Source organism: Lutzomyia longipalpis, chromosome 3 (assembly GCF_024334085.1).
Source record: "Lutzomyia longipalpis isolate SR_M1_2022 chromosome 3, ASM2433408v1".
Lineage (NCBI taxonomy): Eukaryota > Metazoa > Arthropoda > Insecta > Diptera > Psychodidae > Lutzomyia > Lutzomyia longipalpis.
The window spans coordinates 23,275,689-23,294,532 of record NC_074709.1 but is presented as its reverse complement, the minus strand read 5'-3'; the positions used below and the strand labels follow the sequence as shown (position 1 = coordinate 23,294,532).

At 36.5% G+C, this 18,844-nt stretch overlaps 4 protein-coding genes across 4 annotated transcripts; 2 read left to right on the top strand and 2 right to left on the bottom strand.

The window, feature by feature from the left end:
* Positions 1–238: 238 nt before the first annotated feature.
* On the bottom strand, positions 239–1,621 carry LOC129792970 (vacuolar protein sorting-associated protein VTA1 homolog). The gene is made up of 3 exons (XM_055832470.1): positions 1,335–1,621; positions 1,114–1,264; positions 239–1,052 (listed from the first exon to the last, which is right to left on the bottom strand). The coding sequence occupies exons 1-3, from the start codon at positions 1,516–1,518 to the stop codon at positions 488–490; spliced, it is 900 nt and encodes a 299-aa protein (XP_055688445.1). The 5' UTR covers positions 1,519–1,621; the 3' UTR covers positions 239–487.
* Positions 1,622–3,392: 1,771 nt separating this feature from the next.
* LOC129792877 (L-dopachrome tautomerase yellow-f-like) lies at positions 3,393–5,099 on the bottom strand. The gene is made up of 2 exons (XM_055832272.1): positions 4,943–5,099; positions 3,393–4,874 (listed from the first exon to the last, which is right to left on the bottom strand). Exons 1-2 carry the CDS (start codon positions 5,070–5,072, stop codon positions 3,469–3,471), a joined length of 1,536 nt encoding a protein of 511 aa, XP_055688247.1. The 5' UTR covers positions 5,073–5,099; the 3' UTR covers positions 3,393–3,468.
* Positions 5,100–6,444: 1,345 nt separating this feature from the next.
* On the top strand, positions 6,445–7,956 carry LOC129792321 (L-dopachrome tautomerase yellow-f-like). Its single transcript, XM_055831232.1, has 2 exons — positions 6,445–6,565; positions 6,635–7,956. Exons 1-2 carry the CDS (start codon positions 6,445–6,447, stop codon positions 7,954–7,956), a joined length of 1,443 nt encoding a protein of 480 aa, XP_055687207.1.
* Positions 7,957–11,338: 3,382 nt separating this feature from the next.
* Positions 11,339–18,782, top strand: LOC129792876 (protein spaetzle 5). The gene is made up of 7 exons (XM_055832271.1): positions 11,339–11,629; positions 13,572–13,830; positions 13,911–14,116; positions 16,781–17,220; positions 17,305–17,982; positions 18,053–18,119; positions 18,241–18,782. The coding sequence occupies exons 2-7, from the start codon at positions 13,792–13,794 to the stop codon at positions 18,407–18,409; spliced, it is 1,599 nt and encodes a 532-aa protein (XP_055688246.1). The 5' UTR covers positions 11,339–11,629; positions 13,572–13,791; the 3' UTR covers positions 18,410–18,782.
* The last annotated feature ends 62 nt before the right edge of the window (positions 18,783–18,844 follow it).

Below are 18,844 nucleotides of genomic sequence, written 5' to 3'. Positions count from 1 at the left end.
GATACTCCACACATAATTCTTATGAAAATTATTTTTTTTTTAAATAAATAATGGAAAAGGAGTTTATAAACTTTATACGATTTTTGTATATTCAATCAAGAACAGAAATAATAAAATAAAAACTGAAAAATAGCCATAGAAACTTCCAGTTTTTCAGTAAAATGACAGATTTGCCCAAAAAATGTACACAATAACGTCACCATTGCTTTACAACCTCGTAGGAAATTCCACTGGAAACTAATTTAAAAAAAAAACTGCATTTTTATTAAGAAAATAACATTTTTCATTGAGTTTTTGCAAAATTCTCTTATGCTCTGTAACTTCTGGGCTAGCAGCAAGTGCGCTATTTGCAAAGAAACTGTGTGAGAAGTTGCTGAGAGGAAAGGACATTCCCGGAAAGTACTTCAAGAACGTCCAGACTGCCCTTTCCTGACGACTAAATTACGGTTAAAACGAATATAAATTTAAATGTGGTAGGGAAAGGAATTTATCCATCCTGGCCGGTTTTGAGAAGCCTCAAGGCTTTCTGGAGATTGTCAATGGCCGTGGAGATGTCATCGTAGTTCAAGGCGCTTCCTGCCCATTTGCAATACTTCTGGGCTTTGGTAATTTGATCCGGAGTAAGGGTAACATCGCCCTGGGATGGTTGGTAGGGCTCGGTGTCTTCACCTGTTTGCGGAATGTACGCCTGGAAGCCACCTGGGGGTTTTTCGGGCTCTTTCGGTGGATCTGGAAGCTGTTCCGGGGACGTAATGTCAATGGCACCAGTATCTGGATTAATTGGAACTGTCGGTGGTGGTGGTGACTGCGGTTCATCATTTGTCACAGCAGGACCTCCTCCTACGGCACCTTCTTCCTCACCACCATCATCTTCCTCCCCAGCTGCCATGGGTCCAGGAATGGGAGTCTCACCATTCTTCAAGCATGTGTGAATGTAGGCTGCCTTCCATTTGGCATATTTTCTGTTTTGCTGCACCTCATCTGTGAGCTCCCCAAATGTCAGGAGAACATCATAAATCATTCCTGCGGTGTAGAAAGCCTTCACGACGTTCCTGGTAAAGAGAAGTTTATTAAAAATCCTGAAGATTTCGAGCCAAGAAGTACCCAACTTACTTTCCAAAATTCCCTTCTCTATCCTGCTTATCGGCATAGAGGAAGAGCTTGAGGGCGTAGTTCTCAAGGTAAGCCTGACCAGCAACTTCATTTGTAATCGATTCATTTCCACTCTGCTCCTTCTTTGTCTTCTCCAGCCAATCCATTAATTCTACAATAAAATAAAAATCAAACGACTCTCAAAGGTCTGAAAGGGAAGATCTTCATCCTGGGCAACAAACCGAGGAATAGTTTAGTCTCCTCGGGCAAATGGGAGGAGAGCTTCAGGCCCAACTGCAGTGCGTAGAGCCTTGACCAATAAGCCACGATAATATCACGAGAATCATGCTCAGTGGCAGCTTTCAGGTAATGCGCGATTGGCTTAAGTGTGGGAGGACACTCTGAGAACTGGACACCACCGGACATTGCTGTATTGTCCTGGGAATTAACTTTTTCCTTGAATGAACGCAAAAAAAAACCAGAAATGACTCACTCTATTTTGACATTAAAACCACATAAAATATTGTCTGAAGAGAAATACTTGGAAAATCATTGGACTAGTTTGTATTTTCCATGGGAAACAAAGATCGTAGATGCGCTCTCTAATTCTTATAGGGATTGCGAGATCGCATAAGGAATTGCCGTTACAATTTAAATTTCTTTTCCAGACGCGGTGTGAAATTTTTTTTTTCAATAATACTTTTCAAAATTAAAACATTAAATTAAATTATAAAATGTACAAAATTAATAAATTGAATAAAAAAACCTAAAAATTAATTCTCATTGAAATCATTACATTTTTCTTTAGACTTAATTTATTGAATTTATTTCTATTTCTTTATGTTTTTAAATTAATTGGCAAATAAATATTAAGTCTATTAAGTCGTATTCAGCGACCAAGAAATCTTTAAAATTTCAGAAGAAATTCGTTAAACTTCAAGGATTTCTCGGTCGAATAATACGATCCGTTCTTTTTCTAGACATTTTAATTGAATTTTTCAAAGTCTTTTCCTGATTAAAATGTTTTTGCTTTCTTTGGAGACTTTAAATTCATTTAATTTTCTAAAAATCGATCCTTGTTCTTTTTTCTTCAATCAATTAATTAATTAACCATTAATAAGTAAATTAATTTTAATCATATCAGTTTTTATTTCTTTTACAAAGCAATCCCGCTGCGAAATTACATATCCATTTACATATTTTTGAGCATATTTCCATCCAATTAACACGTTACACAAATTATATTCTTCAATCTAGAGTTTGTAAGAGAAATTTGCATCTCTTGGTGCGAAAATTAATAAATAAGAAATTCCTCTGCAGCCCATATATGGCGCCCACTCTCACTTTCCATCTAACTTCCTGTACCGAAGGGAAGAGTCGGAGGAAGATGTTGCAAAATATGATGAAGAGGATGCTGCACAAAGGGTCATACCATAATAAAATTTGATAATCTTTCTCTCTTTCGGGGTGACCCTTTGTGCCCCATGTGAGATTTGTCTCTTTTGCCCCTACTTCCGGAGAGACTCTTACTTTCTTTCAATAAATTCGCACCAAGATCCGTTCCGGAACTTTTTGTTCGAGAGACGCCCCAGGGGCAAGAAAACCAAACTCATCTAATTGAATACAAATAGTACTGACTTGAAAACAATTACATGCGGTGAACGTGTGTCAGAAGAGATGGAAAGACCAAAGAGAGTGAGATTAGCAAAAAAGGAATTATCTTTTTTGATGAATTAATAGGGGGGCTAAAGTGTGAATGAATGTGCGGTGTTAATTCATTGTGGAGTCGGTGGAATCTCCATAATACAAAGAGGATAGTCAACTGAAATTTATTGTCCGCAGTCCGCACTGTTTACCAATTCCAATTTTTACACACAGAAAAAAAATATTTCTTTTTTTTATTTTTAAGAGACTCCGGAATTGATTAATCTTAATTAATCTTGAACAGTTTCGAAGAACGATTTTATAGAACAGAAAGAAATGAGGACATTTTGTGAACAATTTTTAAATTAACTGACTTTCCAAAAACAACTCTTCCAAAATGGCCGCTCAGAATTACCGACGCTCCTAAAAATTTAATGGCGCTAATCTATCGTTTCTAAGCAAAGGATGTTTCGTCCCTTAAAGTACACAGTTCCAGAGCTTTCAAGCCTATCACCAAACATTTCCGAGCCTTCCTCAGTAGTGGTTGAATTGCTTTTCCTTTCACGTATTCATTCAAACAATTTTAACAAAATGGCGACGATAAGAATACAAGAAAATTGAGAATTCACGCTAGGAAATAGATTAAAAGTCTCACAGTAATTCCAGCAATAATTTAATTTTTCTTTTTTTAATTATATGTAAAAATGTTTTTTAAAAAATTACAAAACAAATTTAAATTTTTCGATTCTCCTCATTGGAATCTAACTCTCTGTAGTAATGCTCTGAATATTCATATCCTGGAGGTTCACAAATCGTTCCCCTAATGGCTTCTGAGAGCTTCACACGGAAAGTCTGAGAATTAATTTTGGTCAAATCCAATGGATCACTGGTGAGGAAATCAATGGGAACTTGACTAGAGTGGAACCAGAGGTACCCAGCAGAGTCAAAGAGTAACCCAGAAACGAATTCTAATTCATCTGATTGGTAAACCACACCAATATTGTCCGGATTGAAGGGTTTTCTTGTGTCCCAGCATGAAACTCTACGTGATTGCATTTCAGCAAAGTAAATCACACCTGTTTCCTCATCGAAGATGTGTTTATAGACTTGGGAATTGCAACCACCGTAACCGACGAGAGTGAATTGATCAGATTTGTCTTTGTGGTAGAACTTATCAGGATTCCTCAGATATTTTGAGGAAACAGTGTACTCTCCTTGGCTGGAACCAGGTGAGTAGTATCCAATACGGTTCCCATCTTTATCTGGCCATCCAAAAGTAATGCTGGTGATACCTAGTACAAGAGTATAGTCAAAGTCTCCATTGAAGACCATATTGGCTTCTGAAAGAATGGGCTTCATCGAGGAGTCTTCGATATTCCAGAAATTATTCCTCTTGTAGTCATAGACAAGGAGACGGTTATCAAAAGCATTCCCAACATAGATGAAAACATCGTCACATGAACCCTTTGGTATGTATTCAATTGATATGAAATTGTACCCAAGAGAAACTTCCCAGAGATGTCTGGGGATCTCTACACGTCTAAGTAGTGGGAATCTCCTAGTTCGACAACCATCGTAGGGAAGTTCGTAAATTAGGAGACTAGGAAATTGAACATCAAACTGTTCAGACGTTGAGTAATGAAGGACGCCTGAGTCTACGTTAAAAAGTCGGTTACAACGGTTATCTACGAGGGGATGATGTGAATCAATAATGGTGTAGTCTTCATCTGTGCTATAGGGATAGTTGTAGTGCTTCTTGCTTGTCTTCTTGTGCCCACCGTAGACTAGTCCACGACGGTAGTCTTCGAAGAAGTATTTGTAGTAGCCTGCAGAGTAGGTGATGTTCATTCTATCCGTTTCTTCCGTTCCTTTTAAATTTGATCTCGTTATCCCTGATACAGGATCATGAAAAAATGACGCTTTTAGGGTATTCACTGCATAGTTAGGGAAGCCCCAAATATGTGGACTGGTGCCCTTTGCGTAGTCAGATACACAGAAGGCATTCTGCGTCGATGGGATTCCTGGCCTAATACGAACTACGGATGCTATAAACAGTCCACTTGCTGCATGATACTCAATTCCAATGATGTCGTTATTGGTGGGAATATAGTACGGATACGGTCCGATCATAGCATCATCTACAAAGGGTATTATTATAGAGAACTTATCCAAAGCTGGTTAATGATCACTTAAACTCCTTCATCACCTGCTAAAGGTAGATTTTCGTAGTTAACATTCCGCCAGTAATAAATGGATTCAACATCACTATTGGCACAAATTCCAAATCCAATAAATCCAGCAAGAACACAAAACACTCCGTAAGAACACAATTTCATGTTGAGTCTAACACTGAAATCCAAGAACTGATCATCTTCAGAAATTTCTTCTGCTTTTATACATGAGGGAATCCTCATTCCGGGAAAATGCGTCAATACAAATTAACAGTATCATCGTAATATTTCATAAAGTTTATGATTCTTTTCAGCCCATTTTGATGAGCTTTCTTCAAAATCCATCCAAACCATAATGAAATATGTATGTGCGACAGAAAAAATTTGCATAGTTAATTTGTGAAAAGAATTTAATATAATTTATTGGCAGCAACAAATTACTTTGGGATCGTTCTTTGATATTAAACCTCAATAATTGCTTTCACCAAAATATGTCATGCATCGAAAGTAAATCAAAGGGAAACTTCTGGATAATAATGGAAACTTTGTGAATTTATTTACATAATTTGCATTGCAAATTAAGATTCTTTGAGAAGCTCGTTTAGCTTCCAATTTCAGAATATTCTTTCATAACTTTCATATCATTTATCACGTTGGGCGGACTATGTATGAGATTATACGAACTTACCGTTTTTTTCATTTTTCATAATTATATATCACAGAGTTAATTTTTTATTTTTTAAGTGTTGAAGAAAATCATTAAATATGTTAAAGAGATTTTCAACAACTGATGTTACTTTATTGTTAGTCCACCCATAAAAATATTTGGTCAAATTCGCATAAAGTGCTACGGGGGGTGAATAACTATTGCGATCATGGTGCAGTTGTTTGTGATATTTCTTTGTGATCTCTCATGTATTCTTGTGATCAAGCTTGTGCTTCTCTGGTATCTCTTTAGTTCTTAGGAATGTTGCATTCTTGCTATCTTCCTAGTTTTCTTGCGTTATCTCTCGCGTTCTTGTGATCTTTCTTGTTTTCTTTCGATCTTCTCGATCTTCGTTGTATTCTTGCGATCTTCCTTGTTTTCTTGTGATCTCCTTGTTTTCCTGCGATTCTCCTTGTTTTCTTGCGATCTCTTTGTTTTCTTGCGATCTTCTCGATCTTCTTTGTATTTTTGTGATCTCCCTCGCGTTTTTGTGAGTTCGGCATAAAAAGATCGTAAATCTTATGATCTTTGTCCACCTTAGATCATATAGTTATTCCCCCCCCCCCCTGTATTGCTAAAGATTAATGGATGTAATTTTTAAGACCTATCTATCGGCTTGCCATAACATTATGTATCCAATAACACCACATTAATATGTAAAAATAGTAAAAAGATACCTTATAGGCACAATAAGCATTAATAAAGCATCTCAATTTCAAATTCCCCAAAATAGTTCTGGAATGTGAAGTCAGCAGAGTCAGCAGTACGTATAAAAGGGCGTGAAGAACAACTAAAAGAATCAGTTTAGATTTAACTTTCAAACCGAATACAATGAGTTTTATCGTAGTGAAAGCCGTGAGTTTAGTTTTCCTTCTATCATGTCCTCTTGAAGCTGCAGTAGAAAACATCTACTACTGGAAGAGTGTTACATATGAAGATCAACCCTTAGCTGGTGAATATCAAAATGATTTCTTTTTGCATAAATTCAAAAAATTATCATTTTAAAAATATTAACTGGCAGATGAAACATACATTGGGCCGTATCAGTACAACATACCCGAGAATAACGATGTTATCGGATTGAGTTTGCATAAGAAAAGTGGACTTATGCTTGTTGGAATGGGAAGACTTCGTCCAGGAATTCCATCCACTCTCAATGCCTTCTGCATAACTGACTATGAAACAGGAACAAGTCCTCATGTCTGGGGTTTTCCGAACTACGAAATGAACACACTAAAGGCGTCCTTTTACGGAGATGCGCAAACAGGACGCAGAAAGTTCGTTAAACGCGACATGATCTACTCTTCTGGCTTCTATAAGCACCTCTTTGGTGATTACAGACGTGAAGTGGCATCTTTTGGTGGTCAAAGACTTCCTGCTAAGAAGTCTTTCTCCTCCGATGATTTTAGCATCATTTCAGTGGTTCATCCAGAAGTGGACAATCTGTGCAACCGTCTCTATGCAGTAGACTCAGGAATATTGCAGTACTCAGCAACGGAAATTTATGAAGTTCAATTACCCGCAATTATCGTCTTTGAACTGCCATCAAATGGTTGTGAATCACGTCAGTTTCCAGTAATCAGAAGGGTTGAAATTCCAAAACGTTACTGGACAACTGCTGCTGGTTTTAACTTCATTACAATCGATTATGGAAGCAAGAAATCATCATGTGACGATGTTTTCTTGTACATCACCAACGCCTTTGATAGTAGTATCCTTGTCTACGACTACCAAAAGGATTGTTTTTCATCCGTAACTGATCCTTCAATGAGACCCATAATTGCGGAATCCACCATGGTATTCCATGACACATCAATGGACTTAAACTATCAGCTTCCATTGGGGGTTTGTAATGTAGCTCTCGGATGGCCAGATAAGAATGGCAACCGTAATGCATACTACGCTCCTGGTAGTAGTCTTGGAGAGTATTTAGTCTCCACAAAGATTCTCAAAAATTTCGAACCTCCCCAACGTTACCTCTTCAATTTAACTTCAGAATTTATGCTTCTGGGCTATCGTGGGTGCAATTCTCAAGCCTACAAACAAATCTTTGATGAAAAGACAGGCATAATCTTCTTCGCTGAGATGCAATCAAATAGAGTTTCGTGCTGGAATGCCCAGAAACCAATAAATCCAGACAATATTGGGGTAGTTTATGAAGCAGATACTCTGCAGTTTGTTTCAGAAATCTTTCTTGATTCAAAAGGATATCTGTGGTTCCATTCCAGCCATGTTCCCATTGATTTTCTCACCAATGATCCTTTGGATATATCTAATGTGGTTTCCCGGACATTCCGTGTTAAGGTTTCTGAAGCAGTCCAGGGAACTGTTTGCGGGTTTTGAAATTTAAAAATTTGGATGAATATTTCATATGAAATTAAGATGCTGGATCGATAGGCCTCTTATGTATTATCAAAAAACTTAAATAATTCCCTTTTGTACTTGAAATGATTAAAGTTTTTGTTTTATTAAAAAGTTTTCCTTTTATATTTTGTGAAATTTCTAAATTCTTTATCTTGAATTTAATAATTTATAGTGGTGCAAAGTCTATTTCGTTGAAATAGATTTGATTTCAGGGTAAGTAGCTCTCCTTGACCCTCTTCAACCTCTACTCTTTTCTTGGACATTATAATTGTGCATGAAAGAGATGAAAACTTTTAAATTTTTAATTCAAAGATTTCCAAATAGGGCTGATTCTGTTAGAAATGTTTTCTATTCTTTTTTATTTAAAAGAGATTGTAAGATTTCTCGATTCTTGGTATTCTGTGAAAAATATTTTAAATATTTTGAGAGATTGTTCCTTTCTTTAATTATATTGTAAAAGGAAAAATTTATTCCAGGAATCTTTTGAGGCCTTTCTGAAAGATTTCTGAGATAGCTAATTTTTTTCCATAGCCTCATAATAGAACTTCAACTATCATATACTCTCAACGATCTTCAAGTTGTAAAAAAAAATTTTACAAATTTAATAGATTATTTTTTTATAGAATTTTACAAATTTAATTTTAAGGGTGTTAACGAAATTGAGGAAATTGATTTCCCTTAAAAATAAACTCATAATTTTTATGACTGCATTTTTTGCTACTGTTTTGTGCTTTTATATCGAAATCTTTAGAAAGAATCAAGACAAAAGCTTATTTTTTCTGCGAAAATTTCACTTTCTTCCCGTATTTAGCAGTTAATCCGTTAACAATAGCGCAGCTTCTGCTCACGATTATTCCCCATGCAACCAATAAAATTGATTAAAGACGCGTGAAAAAAATATTTTGGGAATCTTCATGGAGATTTTCATCTCACGACCGCCAAAGCATTAACGGTTAAAGGTACCACGTTGATTTTACCAGTGGGTGGGCTTTCATTTAAATCTCAAATGTGATCTCTTCATCATATCTGCTGATGGGAAGAAAGTAAAGAGAGATTTTATCCATTTTCTCAGAATTATTGTTCATAAAAGTGAAATATTTATTTTTAATAGGACAATTCATTGCGAGGATTTTATGTTGAAAATTCTTATTCAACATTAGAGATCATGGAGCTCATATTTGCATAATAAGATCCTCTTTAGCTTGTCACCATTTTGATTACTTCACCTCTATTCAAATTTTTTTAAAGAATCCCGTTGAAAAGGTATAAAACTTCACGGTTTTTTTTGCCAAAAAAAATGATAATTTATTCAACTAGGACTCACTATTCTGCATAGATGGACAATCTTGATACTCTTAACAGAATCCCACTTCTGACGTCATAAAATTGCATATTAAAAAAATGAATTTGCATTTCATTTCTTCCTCATACTGCAAATTTTTAAACTCGCCAATTTTGTGGGTAGAGTTCAACGTGTGAATTAACCTTTCACGGTCTCCCCGCAGTGACTATCGAAGGCCCCCACATTGACTCTACAAAAACCTTTCCGGTGCATCGTGAAAATTTTCGCATTTTACTGATTTTACAAAATGCTCATCGCGCGAGAAATGCGGAAAGTATTGCTTGCGCACGAAGTGCATGAACTCTCTGTAAACAACAGCAACACCTCCGCAAAAATTCTCCGATGCATCGTAAAAGATGCGCACCAAGAGCACCTGATGAAGTGATTAGCGGCTGGCAATTAGCATCGATGTCTTCATGCAAAAAGGAGGCGCTATTGCGACGCTCTCATTTCGGCTGCGATACTCGTGCAGACGCTGCGTGTGAATTTCACATGAAGATGAAATTCATTACTGTCTCAGTTTCACACACTCCATTTCAATTGTTGGTGTTGCACAAAGAAGAGCGCGATCGCCAATATTGACTTGTGTGGTTGGCGGTAGAGCACTTTTACTCTCGTTTTTCAGACACTCGTTTAAATTGCTTGAAGGTGCATTACTGAATTAATTTATATGGCACCTGCATTTATCACCTACGCTCACCTGGAAGGGAAAAGTGACTAAAAACTAGAATTTTTTGTTTATTAATGGGTCAGTTCTGAAACAAATTATTGAGAATTGTTGCTCACTGAAATAAATAAAATGAGCATAGCCAGGAAATCTAGGTTAATATTATTTTTTAAATAGAGTCGTTAAAATTTAATTAAAAATCTGCTGTTTTATTCAATTTAGCAGCTTATAATATTTTTTTTTCAAGAATAATTGTTGATGAATCTTTTCTAACTTTTGGCCTTTCCTTTCTATGGTTTGACATTTTGTTTCTAACGTTTCACGTTTTAAATGTTGGACGTATTTTTTTTAATTGACATATCTTTTTCTCACGTTCGATGTTCATTCTAACGTTTTGTATTTTACTTTTTTAATATGACCAAAACATTCCTTGTGTAACGTTGGATCTTTTTTCTTCGCTTTTTTTCTACGCTTCACGAAGTTTTCTAACGTGACCAGAAAATCAAGAAAATTTTATTATTTTAAGTTTCTTTTCTTACGGTTCATTTATAACATTTCAAACTAGTTTTCAAACGGTTGTTGTATCTTATCGGTCTTCTAAATGATTAAAATTCCTTCTTTAATTTTTTTAATGATTTTTTACCGTCAAATTTATCTCAAATTTAGAATAAACTTGAACGTTTGGTGAGTTTTCAAAGATTAATAATTAAGTTTATAAGAGTTTGAAAGCTCAAGACAAATTCCTTAAAATGTGAGATTCTTCTTAACGAGTAGAGATTTCCATAATCTTAAATATGACCTTAATTCGAAAAAAAATTAATCAAGTCCAATTGAAAAAAGAATTGAAAAACTCATAATGATTCCATGATCTATTTTAGAGGTGTCCGGTCACTCCACAATGGTAATCACCCAATTTGCCGAAGAAAAATTCCACGGGAGATTGATTTCTTCGTCCCATGGTATTCGTGTCCACACACTAATTTTTTTTTCACCTCACTTAAGCCCCCCAAATCTCACCCATTAAAGCGATCAAGGAAGATTTTTGGCGGTACGATCAAGGTAACTTCTTGGCGCGATCGAAATGGGTTGTTGTCGCGCGCAGCTCTTCCAAGGACAATTAATCAAGTGTGATCGGTGTTGTGGCCCACTCACGCGTGACAATCACGGATATGCCGGGGGATTTTTCAAATACAAACCGTGTGTGAGAGTATGGCGCGCCGACCCCCTTCTCCAGGTGCGATCACCCAGCCAGGTGATCAAGTGGTGCGACTGTGTGCGACACGCAAAACTGAAAAAGAAGCAAAAGAAGATTTTAAAACTATGAGAGGTACCTCGGTGTTGATTTTGAATTTAGTCAGCAACCATCGATCGCCGTGGCTGTACTTTCAATTTAGCTACCTCCGCATTCAAACGAGATCGAGAGTGTTTGGTGTGTGGAATTTTGCCATATAGTGAAGAATCTTTTTTAAATCTTCTTTTCATTAAGATCACTTCCTCGGAGGATCAGTGCGAAGATCAAGAGCTCCTTTTACGATTACTCCTCCATATATTAAAATTTGTGTGCAATCACCTGTATATACGGTTGTGCTTCCAAAGTGTCTTAAATTTTCTTTGAGACAAGTTTTGCTGTGATTCACGTGAAGGTGAAAAGTAAAAGTTTTATATTTTTGTTTCTTCTTCTATTTTACCACGATCTTCGTCCAAAAATTTCGAGGAAAAAACGCGACAAGCATGCAAAATCTCCTGCGATGGACACAATGCAATTTGAATGAGTTTGAGGATCGGCATTTTTGTGGGCGATAAATGCCGTTTCACCTTCTTTCGCGCCAAAAAAAGACTCCCCGCGATCACTCATCGATCATACTGATATATTGTCTCCACACAGCATATACAGATCAATGCTGATCCCACTGTTTGTCTAACAGCAATAGATTGATTTTTTTAACAACCTCATTAAGGTTGAAAAAAAAGTGAACGCGCGCGACAATACCACCGGGGGTTTCTGGGTAATTGTCGCGGAATTCCATTGATCAAGGATTAATCACCTGTCAGCATAAGAATCAAGGTTCCAAATCAATTGGTCAGGAAAAAGCCTGTAATAGTCTGTACCGGATACTTTGCGGCTATATCGTGGGCGATTGACAAAAAAAAGTAGATGCGGCAAAAAGAGTGTTAAAATATGTTAACAATATGCTATTTGTGGAAATTTTATCGATTAATTTGGCTTATGGTTTCTTGTCTTGTCCATTGATTCCACACGATCGCGTCTTTCTTTTTTATCAATCACACCAAGCGCATGTCTACACTCAGAAAAATTTACAGTAAAAAGTTTAACACGTAAAAGAAGTTTTGGGTTCATTTAATTAAGTTTTTATTCTTTAATTTATCTGTGTTTTAAACTTAATTAATTTGAGCGGTTTCAGCATAGGTACAGTTTAACATTTAATAAATTAATAATAAATTTTTCCAGCCGCCTGACCGAAAATCAGCCAAAGTTCCTGCTCGTCTTGCTCATTTTCGGTCAGATCATACTTAAAGAAAACTTCTAAGATCTAGAAATGTGCAGGATTATTGTAAATTAAAGAAATGACCACAAAAAAACGCTAAAATCCGTATCAAAAGTTTCATTAAAAATGTAGAAAATCAGCGATGCATCATCTTCTTTTTTTTAGTTTTTAACTTCTCTGGGAGAATTTCATTAGTCAAACAATCGTAAGATTTCTTAAGTTCTTAAGCTCTAACATATCTTGCGATTTTTTTTTCATAAATTGTTCAAACTTTTGTACTTCATTTTCACTAAAAATTGACAGAATCATAGCTAAGAAAACTAAATTTAAAAACTTAGGTTCAGGGGTCAACTGGATCGAAAATCCTTTTCAGATTTTTAAGGAACGAATTTTTTATCATTTTTTTTTTATTTAACAGGAACGCTTATTTATAACAAATTCTAGCTCTAAAGTATTCCTAAGAATTAGCATTCCCCTTCAAAACTCCTTTAATTTGAACAGAAGCTTGAAATAAAAAACGCTACAAATTACAAATATTAAAAATTTCTCCTTTCAAAGTTCAGTATTTTTTAGGGATCAACCTTTATAGATAAGATAAAAGTTCTGTTTCTCAGCCTAAAATCCGACCTTAAAAGGTTAGCCTTCAATTACCATAAAATCCTAAGTTTTCGAAATTCAACGCCACAGACATTCATGGAAAATGAGGGCGCTGTTAATCAATTTTATAGAAAGTGGAGGTCAACCGTAAAGAATAAAACCAAGACAAAAAAATTAATTATAAAAAGAATAAAATTATTTCATGCCAAAGGAATTATTTTTCAAGGAAAAAAAATAAAATAAAAATGTACTTTAGTACGTTTCATACCGTCTTTATTCAACCATTGATTTCTTTGAGTACACAATCAGTTTGGACGAAACAGTAGCCATCAATGGGCTAATCATACGCAGAATGATGCTCAAAATGTTATGCAAGTTCCATGTTGCAGCCACTACTGCTGCTGCTGACCCTAATGACCCACTTAATCTGCGTCTCCTGAATAAAAAAAATTCAAACTGAGTCCATCCTCCTCATTTTTAGGAATCATCCACTACCTCCCGTGCATGGTGACAAGTGCGGGATAATTGAGATGCTCTGTGGAACAGTATTTGCCCCTAAAAATTTTTCGAGAGCGTCGCGTGAAGGTGAGAATCGTGAAACAATGAAAGTGTAAACGGCGCCTTATTTGTGGCCCCACTTTGAGAGACAAGAATTTTCAAGAGTTCAGTGCGACGGACTTTCGAGACACGCGGAGGATCTTATGCGTGTAGCAATGTACAAATTTCTGTGGCTCTTTGTGGTAAGACGAGTGGAGATTTATTTGATCAGCAAACACTCCTCGCACTGCTCATGTGCCTCTTCTCTCTGTCTTTCCCAAAGATAATCAAATTAGTGGGTTCAGAGGCCCCATATCCCCATAACCATCATCATCAGCAGTACGTCCCATACCAGCAACAGCGTCCACAGCTACAGTGTGGCCTATATGGTGCTCCACCGTGTGAATATGTGCCAGCACCACCTGGAAATACTCCCACCTGCGCTGGACCTGGGAAGACCTACTGTGAGCATGTAGATCACTATCCTGTGTGAGTAAATCGAACAATTTTTTTTTGAAAAGAAAATTAATCTTTAAAGATTGTTTAAACGTTTGATTTTTCTTAACGTTTTCATTCGTTAATCCTGATTAGATCATTTACGTAATTAAGAACAACTACATTTAATAGACAGAGAGTTTCCTAAATTTCTAAAGCCCAGACAATTTTTTTTAGCATTCTCTCAAATTTTCGTAAAGTTGTGAGAAGTTGGAGTGACAATGGATCATAATTACTGAAAATTGGTTAAAGTTGCAAACAAAGCGTGGCACGTTAATGACCGGTAAAATATCATTTATGTAATTGAGTATAGCTTCGATGCAAAAAAAAAAAAGAGAAGCCAGTCGTGCCAGCCCCCTTTTCCCCATTTATTTCTTGTGTAATTGGACACGTGGGCAAGCAATTAATCGATCAATTAAATTGACGCGGTGAGGAAGCCCGCGCGTTGACTCTCCGAAACAAGTGAAAGAAGTCGTGGAAACCGGCTCTTGCGTCTTTTGGAGTTCACCTCTGAAGGTCACTAGAGCGGAGATCGCGTACAGGTAACCCAGAGAAGATGACTCGGCACCCTGAGAAATGACACATTTTCCCACATCCGCGAAAATGTTTAATTCTGAGGGATCACTCTCGAGATGGGAACAGTCAAGGATGTGCGATCGTTTACGGTTCGATGAATCCATTTGCATGAATTACGCGTTGTATTTGATTTAAAATTTCGCTCTCAAATGAAAGATTTTACGATGATGATCTTGTTAGGAGAAACCGGGGCTAATTTCTTAGTGGAAATTTTTGATTTTTTTATGTTGCATAAATGTTGATAAATGATCTTTTTTATTGAAAATTTTTCTTTTCTTCAATTTTCTATTATATTCTTTTATTTATTTTTAAACTAAAATTACCTATTAATTCTTATTGATAGTCTGCTTGAAAAAAATCAAATTTCGATAAAAACCGTCGAAAAGGCATAAAAATGTAAAGAATGACGTCACTGTTGTTTTTTTTGTCTTTGTTAATAAATGAAGCATTCGCGCTGATGTTTTATAGATCAAAATCAACAAGATCCTCCAAGGGTTAAATATAGTTTTAAAAATATTTTCCATGAAAATGTCTCACAAGGATAACAGTTAGCCCCAGTTCTCCTATAATTTAAATTTTTATCTCTAAAAAAATTATGATCAATTTAATTTAATTTCTTTTATTAATAATTCGGGATTATTGTTATGAAATATTGCTGAATTATTTGAACAATTAAAGAATTAAAAAAAAAACAATTACTTTGAATTCTTATTAATATTTTTAATCATTCTCTAAATTATCCAAATAAATTAACACAAGAATAAAGAAAATTCCTTAAAACTACTGAAATATCAATGATTATTCTCTCATGTATTTTTATGCATTAACCCAGATAAAGCTTAACTTTAAAGTTCCTAAATAATTAAATTTTCCTTCAAAATTCTTAAAATTTGGCCCAAAAAAGCTCCAAAGCTCTTCCTTTAACCAAATTTGTAAAAATGAAAACTTATGTAATTTTTTATGCACTCAAAGTAAACAAATTAAAAATTGCCGAGTGTAACATAACAATGGACAAATCTGGGTTAATATTTCTCCAGATTGCTCGAGAGTTTTTTCTTTCACTGCAAATTTTCATTGAGAAGTCTTTAGCACAATTTAATATATATGTAAATAGCATGCACCACCCTCTCTATTTATCCTATTAATATTTCTGGGAGACTTTCTTGAGGGAGATTGAGTGGAAAAATTGCACATGAAACGATCAAATATTGCAAGGTGCTATTTGTCGGTCAAAAAATGGGGACTTTCCCAGTCAGTGTGTCTCTCAATCGATGCTGCCGCTCTTTTTTTTTCGTACGATACCTTTCGGACTGACTGTGAGGCACCTATACCCAACACAAGCTGAAAATAAAAACCCAACAATGCGTGCGAATTAGTAAATTCAACACGAAGCGAGATCTTTCTCCTCCTATTCCACTCCAAAGAGCGTCTCAAGAAGGGATTGCATAATGGAAAGTGATGCTAATATTTTTCACTTCTCTCTGTCTTCATGTTCTTCCATCGTCGGCGATTTGCTCAATACAATCTTTTTTTTCCCACTGAAATATGCGAAATTTAATAGAATGTTGCATTAGTGACTGTTTTAACATCGCGCGCACATCTCAATTGTGCGCGGGCTCTCCATTGAGATGCGGGCGGCGTCCCCCCGGCAATATTTGCGCGCGAAATCAATTGATTTGGAAATTGGGGAGCATTTTCTCGCTCTGATTTTCACGATTTTTTTCTTTCATTTTAAATACCTACGAATTGCACCGCGATGGGCTACAAAGATAGAGATATTTATGAGCTTATTCTAAAGGGGGAAATGCATATTGTAGGTAGCAAAATAAAACCGGCAGGCAATGGGATTGCTCAAAGAAATTTTTGTTAAAGTTTCATGATTTTTCTATTGAATTGATTTTTTTTCGAGTCTTCCCATAGACTTTGTTTGAGGCGGAATAAATAAATTAATTGATTAACGATGGAGTTGCCAGGTAGGATACCAGGCGTCTCCACTGTCTTCATTTAATTTTTGATTAATTTTGATCAAATAATTAATTTCTTTTATTTAATTTTCTTCTCTTTTCTCTTGATCTAATCTAGTCAAGTCATAAAAACGTTAATTGACAAATGGGGCTACGATGTTCAACCCCATATCGTAGACGAAACAGGGGATGAATTTCATGATCGCAAAGTCACCCCTCATCCCACATATGGACCCCCATCGCCGACATATGGACCCCCAGCCCCAACTTATGGGGTACCAGGAGTTCCTGCAACTCCTCCCGTCCCAGCTTCGTACCAACCCCCTCCACCACCACCATCTGACACCTCAACTCCAGCTCCTGTCTTCAGTAGCAACCTCATAGGTCCAGCAAACAATAATTTTGCATCATTTGCACGTGGAAACGCCGCCCCTGCTGGTGGGTACACCAACAACGGTGGCTACAGCTACAACCCACCCAGGACATCTTTTGTTGCCAATAAACCTCAACAGGAGTTTTTTACACCACAAACAGGTGTCACGGCCCCTAATGCACTTGGTATGTTCTTTCTTTCATAATTAAATCAAAGAGATTTTAAAAAAAAAGTTTTTTTTCTAAAATCCTCAAAAAAATTTCCATAAGGCACAGGAATTGGGAAGAATGGCAATGGAATCAATGGAAATGGGTTCAATGGACAACCAATCAATGTGGTCTTTACTGAAGCCCTACGAGCACCTCCACAGGACAACAACTTCATCTCACCCCGAGCAGTCAATCAGCCGCAGATTCCATTTAACCCGCAGCAACAGCTACAACCACCCTTTACACCCCCACTAAATACTGCCAACCCCACGCAGGTTTCTCCCTCTCAGACTACCTTCAAAAATCCCCCACCACAGGGCAATCAGAATAACTTCCCGGTTAACCAGAATAACTTCCCGACAAATCAGAATAACTATCAGAACCTCAACTATTTCCCCCTAAACTTCAATCAACCCGGAGGAGATACCAGGTTACAGCAGCAACAGCAACCGCCGCAGACACACTACAATCCAGCAGATTGGTTCAGACGCTATGGGCGTAGTGTCTCGGAAGCGGAAGTGAAACCAACGGTAACGGATATAGTCAAGCAGGAAATTAGGAGCTTTAACGAAAGCCTCGTGAGGGTGAAGAGGGAATCCCTGGAGAGTCTACTTCTGGATGAAAGTAAACTCCCCGAAAATGCAGGACTTAGAAATAAAAGGCAAGCTTTTGATCAGGATGCTCTATGTCAAGTTCGGACGCAATTCATTCAACCTCAGGCAGCACTTAACAGCAAAGGTATGTTTCACAGCAAAATGCTGAAGAATTTAATTTAGAACTCAGATCTTTTTTCTCTCTAATTATTCAGGAAATTGGATGTTTGTGGTGAATCAAGTGGAAACAGCAAGGCAGCTCGTAAAAACAGAAACATGCGCGTAAGTTCAATTAATTAGCCATAAAAACTAATTAAAAACAATTCCCTCTAATTTTCTCAAAACTTTTAAAGTATTTTTTTTAAATGTAAAAAAAAAATCTTTTAACTGCCGTCCTTCACAGCTCAACTGTTTGCTCCAACATCTGCCAAATCCCACCTGGCTACAATTCCCGTTGCGAACAAAAGTACGTACAGAAGCGCCTTGTGGCCCTCGATGCTAATGGACAGAGACTGTATACGGACACCTTCTGGTTCCCTTCATGCTGCGTCTGCACAATTTCCCAGAACTGAAAATCCGTCGCGTGGAATTTTTCATTCCGATTTCAACGAATTTATTTTGGATTTAAATTAAATAAAAAAATTAGAGAAGAAGCAGCAGAAGAACGTTGAACTGAGCGCGTAATTGCACGAGAAAAAGAACCCCATAGAGAGCTAAAATGATCTGCAAGTTATATACTGCCAAGTGTAGAAGCAACAACTAATTTAAATTTCACTGTGTAAGATATTTTTTAAGAGTGGTACATAAAACGAAACAATCATTACACATTAGAGATCTGTAGTAGAGCTTTGTAGGTGAGAAAAAGCTTTTTTTTTAAAAAAAATGAGATTATGTTGTATAAAAATGTGAATGTAAATGAATAGATGTTGTCTGTTTTGAGAAAAATACTTTTGCATTTTTTTTTCTTCTTGCCTCTCTGTGTGATCGTGGTCGACTCGCAAGATATC

Excerpts from the sequence above, each read along its gene's own strand:
- LOC129792970 (XM_055832470.1), bottom strand. The coding sequence starts at position 1,518 with ATGTCCGGTGGTGTCCAGTTCTCAGAGTGTCCTCCCACACTTAAGCCA. Across the intron at positions 1,265-1,334 it reads GGAGACTAAACTATTCCTCG|AATTAATGGATTGGCTGGAG; the intron begins GTTTGTTGCCCA and ends ATTTTATTGTAG. Across the intron at positions 1,053-1,113 it reads AGAGAAGGGAATTTTGGAAA|GAACGTCGTGAAGGCTTTCT; the intron begins GTAAGTTGGGTA and ends TCTCTTTACCAG.
- LOC129792877 (XM_055832272.1), bottom strand. The coding sequence starts at position 5,072 with ATGAAATTGTGTTCTTACGGAGTGTTTTGTGTTCTTGCTGGATTTATT. Across the intron at positions 4,875-4,942 it reads CGAAAATCTACCTTTAGCAG|ATGATGCTATGATCGGACCG; the intron begins GTGATGAAGGAG and ends TACCCTTTGTAG.
- LOC129792321 (XM_055831232.1), top strand. The coding sequence starts at position 6,445 with ATGAGTTTTATCGTAGTGAAAGCCGTGAGTTTAGTTTTCCTTCTATCA. Across the intron at positions 6,566-6,634 it reads TGAAGATCAACCCTTAGCTG|ATGAAACATACATTGGGCCG; the intron begins GTGAATATCAAA and ends ATTAACTGGCAG.
- LOC129792876 (XM_055832271.1), top strand. The coding sequence starts at position 13,792 with ATGCGTGTAGCAATGTACAAATTTCTGTGGCTCTTTGTG. Across the intron at positions 17,221-17,304 it reads CACGGCCCCTAATGCACTTG|GCACAGGAATTGGGAAGAAT; the intron begins GTATGTTCTTTC and ends AATTTCCATAAG. Across the intron at positions 18,120-18,240 it reads GTAAAAACAGAAACATGCGC|CTCAACTGTTTGCTCCAACA; the intron begins GTAAGTTCAATT and ends CGTCCTTCACAG.